We start from the raw sequence: 20,308 nt of genomic DNA on the forward strand, positions 1-20,308 counted from the left end.
TCCTAAAAACCACATGCCAATGTCTCTTATTTCTGTATATTCTAACTAGATTTTAGCAAATTTATAAAACACTGATTCAGTAGACTGAGCATATTTGAAAAATCCTCACAAGGAGCATCAAGCCCAACTGTCTTTCCTGTCCCTTGAGACAAGGTGACATTCTGAACAGATGCATATATACATCACTTCATTTTTTCAACTGGTACTTAATCCGACTGCGCACTTCAAAAGCAAAGCAATTATGGGATTTTCAAACTACAAAAGCATTCCAGTGTGCATTCCTTCTATTGGTGCAAATTATGTAATTTTCAGGGACTGAAAAGGGAAAAGAGAATCCTGGAGACCATGGGAACATCCTAGGACCTCTGCATTAACTAAATGAATATATGGAGACCTTTCAATATGTGATGCACACACTGTGACTTCGAGTGCAGTGATCTGATATAGAGAAGTGAATGGATGTGTGGAACAGGAACAGAAGGGAGAAGAAAAGCAATCAGCATTCTTTACTTTTAAGTGGAAAACAAACAATTATCTATCATTTATATTGTGTAGTTGTTTATGAATAAGAAGTAACTGAGAGCTGCACTTCACTTTCCGGCTCTTCAAAATTTAAGCAAATTTTAAGAAGTTTTAAGTATCCACAGTGATTAAAAACAGTAAAAAAACCCCAGCACGCTAATCTCACTTATTCTGTTTGCAATATTGTGACAACATTAAAGAGATTTGATTAGCCAATCCCATATTGACTTTCCCATGAGATAAACGCCTGAAAACTACCATTCTGCACTGAAGGAGAAAGCAAGTTTTCTTATATATTGTCTCTGTAAAGTATCATTCTGATTTGCACCAAAGATATTACTAACACATATTTTCCTTTAGCTTAAGAAAATGCCAGTTGGCAATCTATTTAAAGATGGGCCTATTACTAACCTTTTTGTATCTCCTTTTTGGACTTTTACCCAGTGTTCCACTTGAGCCATGTTACTTTTTCTTTGAAACTGCTTATCTGGATTTGCTCTGGGAACAAACCCTCTTTTATATGAGCCAGTACCATTCTGCTCCACTAGGCCAGCACTCACACTTAATGAACTAGGAAGGGTTCCATTCTTCTCAGCTGGCTGAGGTTGAGCTACTTGGGACCACGATGCCTTCGATGCATTTGTTAAGTCTGGAAATAATGAATCAGCTTCTGTTAATGCGTGCTTGGCCTTTCCCTTTTTAGTTTCCAGAGTTCCTTTTCTGTGAATATAACGCTCCTCCTCCTCCTTTTCTCTTCTTATCTCTTCACGCTTATTATATCCAAGCATTTCAGCTGATTTTGGATAACTTTCTTTTGTATCTGTAATCTCTCCCTTCACGCACTCTTTACAGGTATCCACATGATTGACTTGGGGAACAGCTTGCTGATCCACTTTTTCAGTTTCTCTGAAAAGAAAATACATGTCAGTAATGAACACTGTGTAATTGTGAAAAGTTGATGTGGTCTCATTACTTTTTCAGAAAGAATACCCACAGAACTACCTTCTGCAGGCTGTGATATAACTGACATGTTAAGATAGATATGTTCAGCAAAACTCGGTTGTCATCCCAGTTAGACAAAAGTTACCTTTACAGTGTTGTCAAGGAGGCAGAAATTACTTATACGAGCCTGTAAAAATGACTGAAAATACTAATTTTGTCAAAAGAAGTGTTCAACTTGTGTAATATGATGTACAAAAAGCTGTAAAAGAGAAAGTCTTCCTATCCTAGGAAAGGCTGAAAGCCAAAAAAACCAAAACCAAACTGCCAGTTATTCACTGCAAAATAAAAAAAAGTCTCTTCATATCTCTGTAGATGCTTTAGGGACTAGTCATTTCTGGCCAAGAGAGCAGAGCAATATTTACATTTGAGTCAATACTATTGTCCAGGCAATTTCTATAGGAGGGCTATTTCTGAAACAAACAAACAAAAAAACAAATTTAAAAATGTCCATTGCTCCTAACACATGCTGCAGCGCCCACTAGTTTACTTATCTACCTTATTGCCTAAATATTTCAAAAATTCCACACTAGAAATCTTGATATTAAACTTTGAACACGCTACAAAATGTCTAAGGATCCTAAAAGTTTCATGTTGCTTTTGACACATAGCATACTTAATTTGCAATTTTCTTCATCTCCTTATAGCAATAACCTTCTTGACAACATTTTTTTCTCTCACAATTCAATGGGATATCACTGATCTAGGAGTAGCACCTCATCTTCTCTGAAATTAAGTTCAGCTTCTTTATGGAAGGTAAATTCTGAGTAACACAATTGTTTTCTCTTCAGTCTACTTAGAAATGAATAGTCTACTTAAGAGGAAGGACACTGGATCAATACTACTAATGTGCCCAATTCCCCAATGTTTCTTTTAATAATATTCCTTATAAAGATGATAAAGAAAAATTCAGGTACCAGGTTATATGTTACTTGAAATTTAAATGAAATCCAGAAAGTCTTAATATAGGATGCAAAGCTCTGGAAGAGATGTTGATCTTTTGCTTATATTTGACTGGCCAAAAGAAAGCAGTAGTGCAAGATACTCTGAGAAACTGCACGTGACATTTTAATCCTCACAGCCCCAGTGGTTAAAAGCAGGGTTGTCTCACAGTACAGTGTCTTCTTTCACATCCAAAGCCAAAACATCAAGAAAGCTACATCAATTTTAAGAAAAGGAAAAACCTGGAAATACATTTTGTCACAGCTGAATTTGTTCATAATTAGCTCATAACTGCATAAATTAGTTATTATTATAAATGAATATCCATTATAAATGAATATCCATTAACTCTCTGCACTTATGATTTACCCATTTTTAACATCCTTTCCCCCGTTAACAGCACTTTAATCCTAGTTCTAAATGCTCATTTGAAACAAGTCATTAGACTTCTGTCCTTCCTCTTTTACTTATCTCTCCTAAAGCATGTCAATTGACTCTCACAGGTGTAGGAATCTGCTCACAGAAACTATAACTTTTTTATTGCAATTCCCTAAAATATTATATCTATCTATATATATATATATAAAAATTAATCATGTCACTAAATGTAAGCACACAATTTCATGTACACACAAATACTGAACACTATGTTTTCCTAATTAATATCAGTGAATTGATTTGCAACAGAACGTGAATGGAAAATAATTACTTTTTTAAAATGGGAATGAGTTTCATCCACATATTTACAAATAATACTCTCGGAAATCACCGTGATTTCCAAGATATAAATCAAATGTGATTTATATAACACATATTTAATTTAAAAAGCCAACAGCTTCTGTATGGAACTTGCCTCTTCAGTGAAGAGCGTGTTTGCATAAGAGCAGCTTGGTTCATAGCCCGGATCCAGCCATTCATATCCTCTTGGGTGTCAGCACTGAAGTAGTATGTCCGCATCCCTGAATGCTCTGCCTGAGAGCCAATAACAGAATTCTTATTATAAATATATGCCCGCATACCTGTATGAACAGCCTGGGAGGGAAAAAAAAAAAAAAAAAAAGAAATAAAAATCAAAACAGCTCTTTCATTTTTTTTCCCTCCTAAAAAATTTACTGAAAAAAACCCCCCCTTCCAGATTCTGTGACTGCTGATTGAATCTTGGGTAAATTATCACACTGCCAAAATGGGCTGTAGTGCAGTGAACTCAGATGGCAGTTCAATTTTCACTGAAATTCCTCTGCCTCTTTCTAGAACTATTATGCTAAAAGTACAGTGCTTCTGTTTTTCATAGTAGGAAATTTCAGCTTTTCATTTTCTTTTAATTGATGCATTTCATTTGTAACAAATACTATACTAAACAAATCTAAGAAATCCTCAATGAGACATGCATAAGCAAGTCAATTTTCCCAGCTCATTTAATAAAGCAATTTATTCAGACAAAACACAGACAAATTTGAAGCAATTAAACTGCTTATTTAAGAATTGATTATAATGCCTGTTAAGATCTTTTGGTTACAGCGTGCACTTGAACATGTATTAGCTGCAAAATCACAAGACTTACTGATAAAGTTAGTAATCCTGATGGAACTATCACAGCACATAATATACTGACAAGTATCTTTGCACACCAAAATACTCCATGAAATTCCACTGCGAACTAGAGGTATTTCGCAATTCCTCCATAAATATGTTCAATATTCAAATGTATTCAACATGGAATGTCTTCGTAACTCTAGGCCAGTTGAATTTAATAAAATCTCACCTACATTTGTATTAGTGATATTATAGATATTACTAAGTCATACCAGTCCTGAAACACTTACTATATTTCCTCAAAGTTATTTTACAGATGTGCTACAGATTAGTAGGGAGAGATTCATCTCCTTACTTTCCAAAAAAACTGAAGACAGTATACTCTGCTTCAAAGCTCTTTTATGATATTAAAATGAAATTAGTAATTTAAACTCCATTTTATAAAACTAAATCTGCTATCACACACAAAAACTAATAGCATGAAATGCTGCTGAGACAGGGGTTTTTTAAAAAGAAAAAAATTGTATTGATGTTTTAATTTGGTCACATCTTCTTTTAGAGGTTAAATGTATTTTGCAAACCTTCCCTAAATAATTGGTCTCTTTATACGGATGAAAACTTCTTCCCATCATTATTCCAAATTAAATAAAAAACCACTCTACAATCATAGATGGCTTCAGAAACACAACAGTTTTGACAAAACCTAGGCTATTTAATCCAGTGCAGCCCTCCCTAAACATTATAATTTCAGTTGTTTACCCTGAATTTCCAAAATTACCATACTCTTAGAGACTTGTATCAACAATTTCAAAGAGCAAAATACGTGCTTGCTAATAGAGTGCTTTCAAATTCTGTGGAAAATTTCTTCCCTTTCTGTTGCAGCCTGTTCTCCCAAACGTGTGAAAGGTGGCCTTTCCCTTCTGTGCCCCAAGCAAGGAAGCCTGAGTTTGCTTTGAAAACTGGAGACAAACAGAACAGTCAGCTAAAAAAAGAAGGAGCAGAAGAAGGAAGAGGAAGAAAAGGTTGCATAAAGAAGTCTAAGACTCTCTCCTGTCTGAAATAAAGTCTCTGCTTCCCAACAGCACTGGCCAATAAGGGAATACAAGGTGATTTCTCCTCCCTTCCCACAATTAGCTACCTACCTTAATACAGGAAAACAGGACCTCCATACATTAAACAGCAGCTCTGATCAATCACATATTTAGGAATCGAAAGACTTTTTCATGTTTGCCTGGTTCAGTTCTTTAGGTTTTCTCTGTTGTTATTGAGGGTTGTCTTTTTTTTTTTGCCATTTTGACTGCGCTAAAATGCTCAAAGCAAATACGATTTAGAAGTATTAATTAATTTCAATTTATGTTTAGTGTCCCAGTGTATGAAGAGACAAAAACTAGCAGCTTCAGATATAAAGGAAAACAGTGATTTTAATGTGAGACTTTAGGACTACATTGCTCCTTCAGAGATCACGTTGAGCCCATAGCAGGTGTTAAAATTCAGAAGTGAAGTGACTCCTGCAGAAAACTAGACTACATATGCCCCACTGCAGATGGTGCAGTAGGACCCAACCATTCACTGGTTATACACTTGCTTAAAAGAAACTGAAGCTTGGGTAACTATCAGCAGCAACTGTGTAGCACAGCAATAAATGGATTTAACAGCTATCTTAACTGACCTGTACATCCCAATCAGCATAACCCACCTGCACTTTAGGTTCTCTTTCAGCTGTGCATGCTGAATACAGCTGAAAGCACTGCCTAAGAGGCCCTAGGTGAAAACGGTATAAAAATGCAAACTGTGTTGCACCATTCTCCCTTGAGACTGGAGCTATCACAGGCATAAACATTCACAGCTTCAGAAGGGATAATAGAGATGGTGTGCAATAATCAACAAACACAACATTCTGAAGTTTGTAATATAAAACACTGGTTAAAGGAAAATTTAAATTTATTTCAGTTATTTATTAGTAGCATGTCTTATATGCAAGAAAGCACTTTGTGCCAATGGCCTGTAGCTGTAACTGCTAGCAGACAGAAGCCAGCAGGTTTTTTGGTTTGGGTGGGTTTTTTTTAAAGCAAAAGCCATTAGGATGACTACAGCATACTAAAAAGCCTAAAACACAGCACATGCGCACATGTACGCCACACACACAACAGGGAAAAAATAATATTGGTACCTATTCATGCATTCAGATGCCTTAATGTAGATACATTGAGAAGAAAAGCAGTCTCTCTCCCATAGTGCACAGTAGGAGAAATGGACAGTAAACCCCAAGAGCATATCAACAGGACAAGACAAGGACAAAAAGTTAAACAAGTTAAAATCAGTAAAAGATTCATGTTTCCAAGACAATACTTAGCAAAAGACTATACTAAAAGTAACTAATGCCTACAGCAGTTATGTTCACCTCCACTTGTTCAAAATTCCTAGGAGAGAATAAGCCACCATTCATAGGACAGACGGATGGGGAAGGGAGTAGTTTTCTAATAACTGTAAACTTTCAAAATCAGTTCTCTCAATAAGCTATAATGTACAGTTTGGTATTTATGAACGATTTATGAGTAAAAATTGAAATAATATTGTGACCCTTCACTACGAACTCAACAACAGCACAGTACAATCTAACTCATCTTTCACCCTCAAATAATATTGAGCTTTTTAAGGACTTGTAGAAACTTGAACACTCCCCCCTCTTCCAGATTTTAAAATAGCACCCCTCAAATTTATAGCCCTTGGCATTTCTTCATCTGACTTCCCAGACTCGGAGAAGTTCTATAAGCAATATGGGAGCCTAAGGAAGCAACACTGATTCAGAGAACATAAAGAAACAAACTCTGTAAATTTATTTTTATTTTTTTTTAAGGAAAATCACTGAGAAGATATGAAGTTTGCTCTGGTCCCAGCAGGTCTAAGCAGTAAACAAATACTTCCATTAGTAAGACCTAGAGTGTCAATAACAAAGAGATGGTTTTTTTTAAACCCAAGTTGCAGTAGCCTCCTCTGGAAGTAATGATTTGGCCTGGCTTCTGAGGCTCTGAATGTTCTCACGTTGAAAAGGTGAACCTCTGAAAAAATGTTAAAAGTAGTATCGAAATAAAAAGTTTTAATGTGTGTCTCCAATGCTACTTCCTACCTCGTACAGGAACACCAGAACATTCTTCACTGACTTTATTTGGTACCAAGATATGCACCTAAATACAAATATATACTCGCATACACTGTCTTTGCATGAAGTTTTCTTGTTTTCTTTACAGCAAACTCTGGTAGGCCTTCCAAATTCCTCAATTTTTATTACTGTCAGATTCATATAAATATGTTTACTTTCAGTATTCTCTCTTATATTTTAACATATATAAGACCAATTAAAAATAATTTTCATTATTGAGGACAAGGCTTCTAAAGAGACTGTGATGACATGAACGTTCATAAACTGATACTATTCATGTTTAAAACTGATCTATTACTAAAACATACAGTCAATTCTCGGTTAATCACAAGGAGTATTTCCAGGTATATATTAATGTTATGTAAGCCTTTTCACATTATAAATCTAAACACTGCATTTGTGCTCACTTACATTTGTATCAACAAAAAAAATCACTGTACTTTAAAGTACAGCTATTAGATTAATTAAATATCTTTAGGACATTAGTTACCAAGTAAATATGCAGTAAGAACCCTGAGTTCTAAGCTGTCATATAGCTTAGTGACAGTAGCTTACAGGTAGTCACAGCACTTGGCTTGGGCCAAATAAACAATGTGAAAAAATTGTGAAGCAGAGTTTCTAAACAAAACAATTTAACACACATACTGCTACACTTCAAAGTAGGGGTTTGATTGCATTTGAAAAGCCTGTACCCAGTTCTGCAGGCCTATGATTGTTAAACACCCAAAGAGACACAAGAGCTTAAAGCTGGGTCTCAGCTTTCAGGTGATGAATGGAAAAGGATTTTGAGAACTCCTGCAGTGCACATTTTAAATTATCAGGGTTTAACATACATTCCCTACTGAGCATGTATTTTACACACCTCCAAACCAAATCATGTGCAAAAAGCATCCATGTATTTGCTACATGAATTTCCTTCCTCTAGTTTTGCAAACGAAAATGTTGATTTTTCTTCTGTAGTTTTACTGTTTCCCTTGCTTCAAAACTCATTGCCACTTAAAACAGCCACTTAAAATGGGAGCCAATACCTCCACTGTAACAGAAGATTTACAACAATCTGAATAAAGGACAGGACAAATGTAAAAAGTGACATGGCACATTCTCCCACTCATTCAGGTCTTAAATGCAAAAAAGTCTTATCTTTATTTTGGGCTTAATCTGCTTGTGTGTTCTATTCCTGGCTGCACTACATTGCGAGACAGAATGTCCGTCTACGCTCTGGATATCGAAGCGTACTGAGGAGATTAGATAAAGGTAATGGCTGGTGAGTGATGGAATGCCAGGAGGGTCGTGCTCCTGCTGCTGTGTGCCCACAGCCGACTCTGTGTCCATGGAATGTCAGTGTTGGACAGGGTCCATACAAACAGGAATCTTACAAAATCCTCCTACTGGCCTATGGGTTCATTCTAAATTAAATAAAACCCCAGCATCAAGCCTGCAGTCAGTCATCAAACACCTAAAGCAGAGTTAAAATTGGCCCGATAAACTAATACATGAAATGTTGAGGGGTTTTTTATAGAGATTCCTAGCATAAACTTTCTTTTGCTATCAACACCCTATTTCTATCTGTATCAACCTTTTAGTAACAAGCCTGTGTTGAAAGTCTCAGGTTACAGGCTCATGCTGATTTTCAGAAAAAGACTCAGATTAAAGACCTGGTAGAGCTCATATAGGTATGATATCCTAAAAGGAACAGGGGAAGTCTGTATTTGCTTCTGAAGATGTTTAACCATGATCACACACCATGGATTCTGCTCCATGGGAAAGGAGAGCCACAACTTGGCCAGTGGTGACTGAAGAGCGTGTCAGTCACCTGTTTCAATAAAATAAAAAGCAGGGAAGCCTAGAAGAGTATATTGAGTTCTTCTCTTTCAGTATACATTTCTTGCTAGGAAAAGGCTCTAGAAGAGGAGGGCTTTATGAATCACACTCAGAAAATACTGGAGTGGAATGTTTCTCTTAAACAAAGGCTCCTTTGTAGCTTGTCCTGCTACCTCATGCTCAGTGCATTTGAAAAAGTACAATAAATATTTCCACAAAGTGCACTCAGTGTTTTTAAACATATTTCCCAAGTTAATATTTGTTTAATAAATTTCAAACCATTATCCACTTCAACACAGAACTGAAAGTAATAAGAGGCAGTCTCAATTTTAAAACACCCCAAAAAAATTAAAATGCAAGGGAAATATGAGCAGATGCTCTTCATAATTTCAGCACAGAGAATATTTAAACAGAGTTTCCTTCTAGATCTCCTTAAGTATGCCTGATCAAAACCTGGTTTGTAAATTATTTTTTTAAAGTACATAGCTCATTTGCTTGACAGAAGAACCAGTTCTGCTCCAAATATTGGTAGACTTTAAATCTGCCACAGGCACATAAGTTTTTAAACCTTGCCTCAGTGGTGCAGCTCAGACAGTCATTTAGAGTCAGATTTTTACACTGCCAAGAAGAAATGTATGTTTTATTTCATATTTGTGGGCTTTTATAATGAAGACTAGAAGTGTAAATTATACAATTACATTTTTTTAGAAAAAGAAAAATACACAAAACCAACTTCGAACTACATCAGATAAGAGTACTTTTTCCTTTAAAAAGTCCATGCCACTTAGCACATCTGTAGCTTCCTCCCAAAAAAGGAGAGAAAAATTGGTTACTCTTTTTCCCTTTGAAATCAGGAAAATAAACACCAAAAGCTACAGTATTGTCATTTTACAACTGTGAGAACTAAGCTGTTTCTTTTATTTATAAAAAAACACAACAAAACCAAACAGACATCAGTCCATTATGAGATCAAGTACTCTATAAATAAGAAAACCTTTCTTTCAATTTGTAGACAGTACTGGAACAACTCATCGATACCAATTTCTGATTTTAGAAACAGGATCTTTACACACAGACACTTCATTAAGCTCTAAAGACACTTACAAAGTAACAGACATCAATGTCAATTCATAAGCCACAAAAAAGTGCTATGTCACATTTGGACAGGCAGCCAATAAACCTGCCTACTTTTAAAAAAATAGTAATAAACAGATTAGGAAAACAGATGATGTTTCTGTTTACAGAAGCAGCATTTCTAATGCAAATAAACTACGATTGGTTAATAAGGCTTGTAAACTGTACCTTAAAAGAAAACTTGCGATTTATACGATCTTCAGGTCCAACTGCAGATATGACATAACTAGGCAAGGGTATGCTCCCCAGAACAGATTCTTCTCTGCTGTCTGTTGAATAAAAAAAAAAATAGAATTTAATTCCCTGCACTATTCAGTGGGCTAATAACACATTCTCCTTTATGGGCACACAGACAACAGTCGTTCAGTAGAAAGAAGAGCAGTTCAGATTGGATGTAAGGAAAATAATTTTCCCCATGAGGACAGAGCAGCAAGGGAACAGGCCGACCAGGAAAGAAAGCTGTGCCATCTCCATCCTTGGAGGTTTTCAACACCTGACTAGATTAAGCCCTGAGCAACCTGGGCTGACTCCTTTCCTGACCCTGCTTTCACCAGGCAGTAGGACAAGACACTTCCTGAAGACCCTTCTGACCCAAACTCACTTGTGACTCAACACTAAAAATATACACAGAAAAATATTTCATTTTTAAAGAAACAAGACTGATTTTTTTTTTTAAATCAGTCTGTTTTTTTATTGAGGTTTGTTCTTTTCTTGGGGGGTGAGTGGGTGGATGTTGGTTTTTTAGGTTCAGCCAGAAGACTACACTTCAAGAATAAAGCTTATTGTGCCAAATGAACTGTGACAGGCTGCACGACATGACGGACTTCCCATTTAGCATTGTTCATCTAGGCTAATTGCTATAATTAGGAAACCTCTATTACTGCTGGCTCTAAGTGATCATCAGTAAAAATGCAGTGCCTAGGAATATGAATTCCAAGTTTCATGTTCTGTAATCCTTTCAATCTTCAAAAGCAATATTCAAAACTTGAAAATAGCCTTATGTAATACCATTATTCCTAATCTGGCCTAAGATCACATCTAACCTTTTTTTGGTAGATTACTGGATTCAGAAGTTCTCACTCTTACATTGTCCCTTGGATTAAAGCTGAATCAGTACCCTGATCTGGCCATAGAAAGTTCTCAAAAAACTCAGATCTCCAAGTGCAAGCAGGTAGGTAACACAACACAGACCAGAGATGGGATAAATCTTATTTATTGCAGTCAAGTGTTCTGCAATGTAAACCTTGGCATATATCAAAGATAAGTTGTAAAACAATATCATATACAGCATCTGCTTCCCCTGCTCTAGCTCCAAATTTGCTGCGCATTATAAACATACAGACAAACACCTGTTTCACTATTCATCTTCTCAGAATACCTAACTATAGCTGAACAGTTCAATTAGTTCATTAATTTAGTGTAATTTGTACAGGAGAACTGTTACAGACTAACTCAAAACAGCAAGTCTACTCACCTTTGTAGTAAAACAAACAATAATCAGCAAGCACAAACCATCGCCTTTTCCATAATCGCATTCCAGAGCTATCCTGAAATGCAAGAAATGCAACACACTTTTCATTTAATGGAAGTTAAAAGCTTATTATACAATGCTGATCCAGTGAGTAGTTTACCAGAAGTTTACCTAAATATGATTAATACTTGCAAAACAAGTGCTTTCTATTTTAGCAAAACATTATGTACTAAGAAAGATAAGAGGCAAAACATCCAGCTATAAAATAATGAGGGCAGAATATTCCAACTGCTAATTTTCATTAAGTAATTAAACTTGCATCCCAAACAGCATTCAGATTAACCTTATACACAACCAATACATATTTTATCTACACAGATTTATCTGCAATAAAGAAACAAAATATACTTCTGGATTGCACAGACTCCGACAAAAATTGTCTGTAGAGCAACACAAAATCACTACACAGTTGTGAAGTATGACATTAGATTTCAGGCAATGATATCCTATAATTCTACAGTCAATCTCCATATGTTACCCATGCCTAAAACATAATTTAATAAAATATTCCTTAGAAAATAAAACAGGGTGCATAATGTGCAAATTTTAATGAAGTATAATATAATATGCCTGTGGAGATCCATATATATCTATCTCTCTCCCTCTCTCTCTCTCTCTCTCTCTCTATATATATATATATATATATATCACCTTGTCAAAATGAGTAATATTTGCATTGAAATTAATTTTAGAAGCTTGTGAAATTGCCAGACTGTAACCTAAGGAAGTTCAACTTATTCAGCTCAGGTAGGCTTTCATAAGACCAGCAGCACAGAAAGCATCTTCAGGCTTTAAGAGTTCATAAGCAGAGGTAAGGGGACAGAAGGAAACAGGATATACAACATTGCTCCAGCTATTGCCCTCCTCCTTTCTGCAGTCAAATTAAGCATGCAGGGACTTTTCTTCCCTTCCCATTTTCATGCTACAGTGTTGTCAACACACACTGTGTCCGAGTTCTGATTCTGTCCTGAAAACTAATGGACTTGGGTAGTAGATGTCAACAGGGCTGAGACCAGAACACAGCAGAATTACAGCTCTCCAAGCAGGAGGAAGTGAACAGCTGTCAGCAATTTCACTTCCCTCTACATATAGAATCATAACTGTAAGCCTGAGATTTCAGCCTTCTCCTACTCATCCCTAAACTTTCCTACTGGATGTCTGGTGATAATCTGGTGGACACTGACTGCCAAATTAGAAGCAGGGAAGTATTCTCACAAACAGCTTTATTTATTTATTGCACTCAAGGATGTGCTTCTGTCAGGCTTAAGATTTCAAGATGTAGCAGCTGTAGAAGTCTGTTCACTGATGAAATTCTATAATTCAGCCTTTGCTGGATACTGTTCTTGATGACAGCAATGTCTGACGAATGGGTCCCTGTTTGCCATAATTTTCTCCCTCCTGTTTTTGGAGAACAAAAGGTATGTGGGTTGGAATTAAGCCTTGATGGGGGTAGAATGGCATAAACAAACAGATGGAATAAGGTCTTCACAGCCAGTGTTGTTCTGAGGGAGATCAAGATCATCATAGCAAGAAGCCCCCAGGATTAAACCAGGAAAATAACAAGATTTAGACAACAATGTTATAGCTTCAACATTTAACCATGATGGCAACGTCCATTTATCATTGTTTCCACTTCTGAATCAAACCTCTATGTAAACCTTGGTTTTCACACTCACTGAGCACAAATTCCTCATTACAGAAGCCTGTGGGAATATCCAACACTGCCCTGTGTCACCAACATTTCACCAAAAACTGAAAAGCTTCTGCTTTTTCAGTTACTTGGAAGGCACTTGCTTTTACTTGATGATTGTACTGAAGTATATGAACAGAAACTGGTGATCACATGCATACCTGTTTGTGTAGCCAGCCTCTTACTATAACAGGAACATTGGGATTCCTCCTGATAGCTTGTTCCCTCTTTCCAAAGCTATGCACTTTGCTTCCAGTCTTCACAACCTGCAAAGAAGTACAATGGTTTTTAAACTGTACTGAGACTCATTTCATATTAAAAAGAACCTCACTGCAATAACTCATACTTCATTAAACACTAACAAAGTATTCATAGCATTTTCAAGGGCAAGTAAACAGGTAATGATATTTACAACACAGCAAAGTCAATCTTCCACTTTCATCAACATATTAGTGCCAGGATGGTCTGCCAACTCCCAGCCGAACAGCAGCAGCACTGATGTGTCAAGTCAGAAGGGCAGAACTATGGAACTTTTAGTGTGCCTGGGAAGTATTTTTGAAAACTGCATGCAAATCTGTCTCTGGTAGCTGGGTGTCAATGCAGTACAAGTCTCTTACACGCACAGGACTTGGAGCAGATGAATCCTACTCTTGCTCTTCTTTGTTTGGGTTTTTTGTGTAAAGTTTTTTTGTTTGATTTTATTTTACTTTCCTGTTTAAATTCAAACAACACTGATAGCTTAATAAAATGCTTGGACTTTGACCCTGCAAACAAAAGGAGAAGACAGAGTGATGCTCAGGAAGGGAAGAGACCTAGACAGCAGTAAATGGAAATCACGAGAATTGGGTAATGATTTGTTTGTTACTGAAACCTCAGTTTTGATTCACATGGGCAAAACTATTTCAAAAACAAACATAGAAAGCCCATCCATCTGTGAAAAAGCAGGAATCTCTAGATGAATAATTTGCCTGTTCTTTTCCAACCCCAGCACAGTTTGCTCTTCCAATGGCTGAGATGCACACACCACCCCTAGAGTTGCGCCTGACCCCTCCAAGAAAAGAACTCTCCAGATTCCTTCCTACAGTGTCTCACTTTTTAATCTCTTATCTCAGCTCAACAGGGTACAGATGTTCTGTGAGCTGCAGACAAACAACAGCTCTGAAAACAAGTACATTTGTCATGCACAAGGGATAACATCAGAAAAATATCTCATCATACTGCTCCTGCCAGTCAAGCAACACTTGGACTAGAAGACAGCATACATAATAATAAATTATTCTAGCAATATATGATAACTTTAAATGGATTCTGTTCATTTTGAGGCCAAGCTTTACCAACCTGCACTATATTTCCTATCTTTATGAAGAGTTAAGATAATAGCTATAAATAGCAAGAAAAACAATTACTCCTTTGGTACTATAGCATATAAAACAAAGACACAGATGTTAACACTTGTAAGGAGCTGTCAAAGGGCAGATTTTCTTAGGTACTTTCCCCAAGGTGTGCTCCACAGAAAGCAGAATGCTGCTTCCAGCTCTGCTGAGGAGTCAGATGAGATGCATGTCACAGTCATTTCGGTGAAACACCCTGACATGTATGGGCTTTTCCCTAGGAGAGACACCTCGCCAGATACCTTGGTGAAAGCCTGCACAGGACTCAGCTGTGCCCCAGAGCAGCACAGGTATCACTTGAGCAGACAGCTCTCTAGGGCTAGCACAAACCCAAAAGGCCAGAGTGTAAAAAGCAACTGGTTTCTAAGCAGGTGCTTCTGACACCCAGATGCCAAGAACCAGCTCAAAGTAAAAGTCAGGTGAGGATGGTGCTGCCGAGATCTCCCAGCCCATTTCTCTGCCATACCTGTGCTAAGGCACTCAACTAACAGGCTGCAGAGCACCTGCTTTGGGCAAACACAGCATGTTGACTAGGACCACAAAAATATTTCTGGGTACTCACTCACAGACCTACAAGCAGCACGTCTGACACGAAAGGAAGAAGTAAGATGTTAGGGATTTTGTGTTTGCTACTGAAAATATTTCAAAAGATAACTTGCAAAACTGTGTCCAGATACCACTTTAAACAAACACACAAAGTGTGTATCACGAGGTCAGCCAAGCTCTGGATGATCATACCATGGCCAATCCATAGATGGGTATTTTTTAAGAAAAATGAGAAGTAAACATTTCAGTGGAGTTTTAAAAATTTGTTGCCAAAAGCTAAGATGCAACAACTACAAGGGCGATAAAAATAATGAGGCCCAAATTGTTTAAGGCTTTGAAAGTGAAAAATTTACACTGTGCACCTGAACAGAAATCAATTTACAAAACATACAGAATTTAGTTTCCAAATTTTTCTTTCTCATAGTTCTCCTTGGAAGGTTGGATGAACTGAGGAACAGTTAAAGTTGATCCTGCTGATCTAGCCTTACAGCAGCATTTAAATTGGATTTTTTTCATCAGATCTCTTGTCAGTGAGCAAGCATGTTGGTAGTCTCTGATCTTACTTAATTTAAAAAACACGCAGACCGTAACGTAGAAAAGTCATCCCTGGACTTGGCCAAAAGAACAAGCAATTTCTACTGCATCAATAAAGTACCCATAATGGAAACAAAATTATCATTTTATGGTGCTTTATGTAATTAAAATTCTCATATCATCTTCAGTATTAATCATCTCATTCTGCTCTGGAATAAAACAAAGCATAACAGACATTGCATGTCACACCTTGCTTCCACTGGCTAGACTAAAGAGTTAGTTTAAAAGAAAAGGTACATATTTTAACTACTTGTCTGTATTGCAGTAGTCTTTTCCTACCTTAAATTATTCTGATATCATTGTCATGTGTTGAAAAATGCAGGTCAGCACAGCTGTCTGTGTCACTGAAGACACAGGAGTCACTTTTGACTTCAGTACATTTGTCATGCTGACTTTGTGAGTGGTGCTTAAGTTTTTGCGGGGGGAAAAAAAAAAAAGTCAAAGAGCCGAAGTTTTCAAATCCCTTTTCAGCACCACCTCATCTTCCTTACAGTAGCTTCCAGCTGAGAAGAAAAGTTGCTAAATTAATTGCAAAATATGATATTTTTTTCTTTTTTTTTTTTAAACTGGACAGCCAAAAAAAATGTAGACAGACTTTTATTTGGAACAGATTTTCTAAACAGTAAAAATGAAGACTGCATCTTGGTCAAAGTATGAAAATATATATACATAAGAGAACATGTAACTTTCAATCTGGAGGGAATTATAAAAAAAATGTAAAAAAACCCAACCCACAAAGCCTCACCTGTTTAAGTCAAATTTTTTCATTCAAAAAATCTCAAGTGTTTCACTTAGAAATGAACTTATGAATTCTTCTGGTATCTCTAAGAAAATGATAAAAAATCCTTATTTTTCAGATAGGAAAAACCAAAACTCTCAGAAAATCCCACTCTTAATTTTGAGCATTCATATACAGGGGCCATGAATTAACCATTGTGTTTTACACTCCAGCCCAGCCTCAGGCAGTCCCACAGAGCTGGCACCATCACATACCTGTCACCACTGCCTGTTCCTCCCAACCACTAGGTTCATTCTTTACTTGTATTCCTCACCAGTTTATCTTGGACAAATACCAGCAACTATCAGTGTCATCAACGATTCAATCACTTCTCTCATGCAAAATCCATCCAAAACACGCTCTCAAAATGTAGGTAGTAATTAATACATTACAATACTCTTATTTACATTCTTAACTTGCCCCAAGTCCTGTATGGCACACTAACATTTACAAACTTCCATTCACACCATCAGATGCTCTAACAGACTAAATTCCCAAAGTACCTTACTTCCAATCTGAAACAGTTCTTTATTCCTCCATATCCTTAATTTTTAATCAACAGAATTGGCTTTTAATATGGTAATTGAATTGGCTATGAACAAGCAGATCTTCGGGACACAGAACGATTGCAGTTTATCAACATGCCATTTTGCTTTTCATTCCCTCAACCCAATACCCCTCAAATGTCAAAAAGCATTGGTCTGTAGACTGCATTGGTCTGAAGTCTTCAGATGACTTACTCAGACAGTTCCTCCATTAAAATGGTGCACAAGAATCTACATGCATTTCTGCAAAACTGCCCATCTTGGGTGTCTTACAAAGCAAAGGCAATTATACATTTACATGCATATCAATGAAACATAATGACATTTTGGTAACTAAGAGCTTCATTTTGGCTTTTTTCTTTTTCTTCTTTTCAACATGCTGCTCTTGTTGTACACTGTACAACTGACACTGTTGGAAAGAAATTGTGAAATTCTTTTTCCAAAGAATCAATGCAAGTTCAGACCTGAGCACTGCAATGAGCAAGCCAGAAGCCTTCCTTTGATCTTGAACTGAAAATGACAAATCTGCTGTACATTTGGCAGCTTACCTTTCCCCCCCTCCGCCCCAAACGTGGCAACTCTTAGCTGCCAACTTTCTACAGAAGAATCAAGTGGAAAGCCATGTACCTGTTCCTGCACTTCCTGATTTGGTATTAACTTCAATGAGCATAGCTCTGTCTAAAAAAAAACCAGTTTGAATTTGGCCAGGATTCCAACATTAAGCATACACCACTCTGTGATGGCATTTGTAGGACAAAGTTATGAAAGCATTTCATAAAAGATAATAATTAGCCATGGGTAGGTAGAGACCTGAACCATGAATACGTCTCTCGCTTCATGATTGTGCCTCAATTCTGCAACTGGGAACTCACTCTTTGAAAGAACAATTATGGAATTCATGGAAAAAAACATTCAGAAATAGATAAAAGGACCTTAAAATCTACTCTCAACCTGCCAAAAGTCAACCTCAAACAGAGGACACAGGTTACTCATTTTATAGCCTTTGTTCTCATTGTTAGTTCACCTGAATTAATTTTTGTGTTAGGCTGTGAAGGAATTCAACAGATCTTCTGACTACAGAACAAGAGAAGTGATGTCAAGCCTGGAAACACATGCAATGATGAAACAAAGCATACAGAAGAAAGATGTTGGTTCTCTGTCTTAATTAATCCAGTATTTATTAAGGGCCAGCAGCAGGACGGATCTTATAAAAACAACCTTGGTGGAGAAGCAAAGTACAGGCAAGCTCTCTGGAAAAGCTCTATTCTAAGTCTAAAGCTGCCATGTATTAAAAAAGTGCCACACCTGGGAGCCTGCCAGAAGCATGTGTGGCCACACATACAGGACTGCAAACAGAACAGAAGCAGAGACTGAAAACAGACAAACAGAAGTTTTGGGAGGAGATTCTGGATATTCTGCAAGCTGTGATGAAAAAAGTATTACCCTCACCTTTAGCTGTGCAATTCTGACATCCCCAGTGATTCAGTCTCTAGCATGTGAACGGCCCTGAAAGTTGTACCCAGTCACCATTTTTGATCTCTTATTAGATCAGTGCAAGCATGTGACAAAGGGAAACAGCAGCAGCAGGTGACAGAGGATGCACACTTCCTGGCACAAGTGCAATCCTGGGTACGTTAAAGCCAACTGTGTCACTGGAGAATTGCCCTGCTCAAAGCAGAGAATCAGGTCTCCAGTAAGTCTGCTGGTTTTAGGAGTGAAAAAATGAACCTTCTGCCTCTAATGCCTCTAAGGCTCAAAAAAAAAATCAGAGTTGAGGAGGATAAATAAAGTAAACACTAATGCTGACGTACTTTGCTAAGTTCATATGTCAAAATATGAAAAAGAAACTTATCAAGTAATTTGGGTAACCTACCAAACCTACTGTTTTCAGTGATAACTTCATCTAGCACTTTAAAGATAAATGTATTCTTGAGATTTGACACACAACAGTCCTTTGTGTTGGCGCAGTAACTTAAACACTTTGGATATAAAAAAATTTTTTTTAAAATTGTTTTTTAGCTTTTCATGAAATTCTTTGCATCTTCTCCAGTATTCACCCAAGCATATCAAAACATCAGAAAAATATTTCATATATTCAACAGAAATTGCAACAAATTCAGCAAAGACCTTTCTTCAACTCCATTATATAAGAGGCTGCTCACTTCTGCATCTAAAAAAACCTGAGAAGTTTAAGGACTGAAGGCAAAGTTAAGAAATCTATCTTATCTCTGCTAATTCTTCCAGCATTGCTTTTTTTCCTTTTCATCCACCCACTACCATTCTCACTGTACTATAATTTACCGTAAGGTCAAAGAAGCATTAAAATAGCTGGTGAAACTTCAAGTACAGCATTTTATTATATTTTGTGCAATAATAAACACAGCCTTTTGTCAATGACAAAGAATGTTATTAAACATTTTCTTCTTCTATTAAACATTATGAGTGTAAACTTAGTGCCTTCACTGTTTTTGAATCGCAGTGATGGCAGAGAGGATTTAAGTTGTTACTAAGAGGAGGAACAGCAGTAAGGTCTCATGGAAAATTTATATATATACATATATATATATATATATATATATACACACAAATTATAATTTTTGGTAGTCTGCAGCACTTCTTGCCATATATACTGGACTATCAAAAAACTTGGAGAAATACTAGTATGATATATACTTACTTCCATTCATGAGAAGACTCTCAAACTTCCCATGTCACAATAATCCCTATTTTTCAAATTATATTGAACAATATCATCTGGGTATACAGTGCTTCTAAAAGTGCTGTAACACTGCTGTTACACCTGCACACAGTGCTGCAAAAAGATTTTTGCTTGGGTAGAAAATAGTACTTCTATTTTGAGGTCCTACTAGACTTCTAGGCTAAACCCATGGCCATATTAAAACCAGCAATAAAAGAGTATTGGATTTAAAGTGAGTAAAGTTCTAGTCAACAAGTAGAAACAATAGTTTTTTCCTTTACCTTAGAGCCAGGTTTTGTATCAACAGCAGATGTAGTTACTGCAGTGGACGTTTCACTGACCATGCTTGAAGGTCTTTGGTTTATTTGTTGCTTGGACATAGATGAATTCTGTCTAGAAAATAAACAAAACCAGATAATCTAAA

At 36.7% G+C, this 20,308-nt stretch overlaps 1 protein-coding gene across 14 annotated transcripts in view; it reads right to left on the reverse strand.

The window, feature by feature from the left end:
- PLEKHA7 (pleckstrin homology domain containing A7) overlaps nucleotides 1–20,308 on the reverse strand; it is a 157,451-nt gene that overhangs the window by 37,512 nt on the left and 99,631 nt on the right. For 13 of the 14 annotated variants that reach the window (XM_027651094.1, XM_027651103.1, XM_027651101.1 and 10 more), the window contains 6 exons: nucleotides 20,166–20,277; nucleotides 13,494–13,598; nucleotides 11,586–11,658; nucleotides 10,280–10,380; nucleotides 3,317–3,495; nucleotides 934–1,428 (listed from right to left, as the gene is read on the reverse strand). In XM_027651094.1, the coding sequence (XP_027506895.1) occupies nucleotides 934–1,428; nucleotides 3,317–3,495; nucleotides 10,280–10,380; nucleotides 11,586–11,658; nucleotides 13,494–13,598; nucleotides 20,166–20,277 (1,065 nt within the window). The remainder of the gene's footprint in view (nucleotides 1–933; nucleotides 1,429–3,316; nucleotides 3,496–10,279; nucleotides 10,381–11,585; nucleotides 11,659–13,493; nucleotides 13,599–20,165; nucleotides 20,278–20,308) is intronic. The other variant, XM_027651092.1, reaches the window with a different exon arrangement.

Source organism: Corapipo altera, unplaced genomic scaffold (genome assembly GCF_003945725.1).
Source record: "Corapipo altera isolate COAL_440 unplaced genomic scaffold, ASM394572v1 78, whole genome shotgun sequence".
NCBI classification, from domain to species: domain Eukaryota; kingdom Metazoa; phylum Chordata; class Aves; order Passeriformes; family Pipridae; genus Corapipo; species Corapipo altera.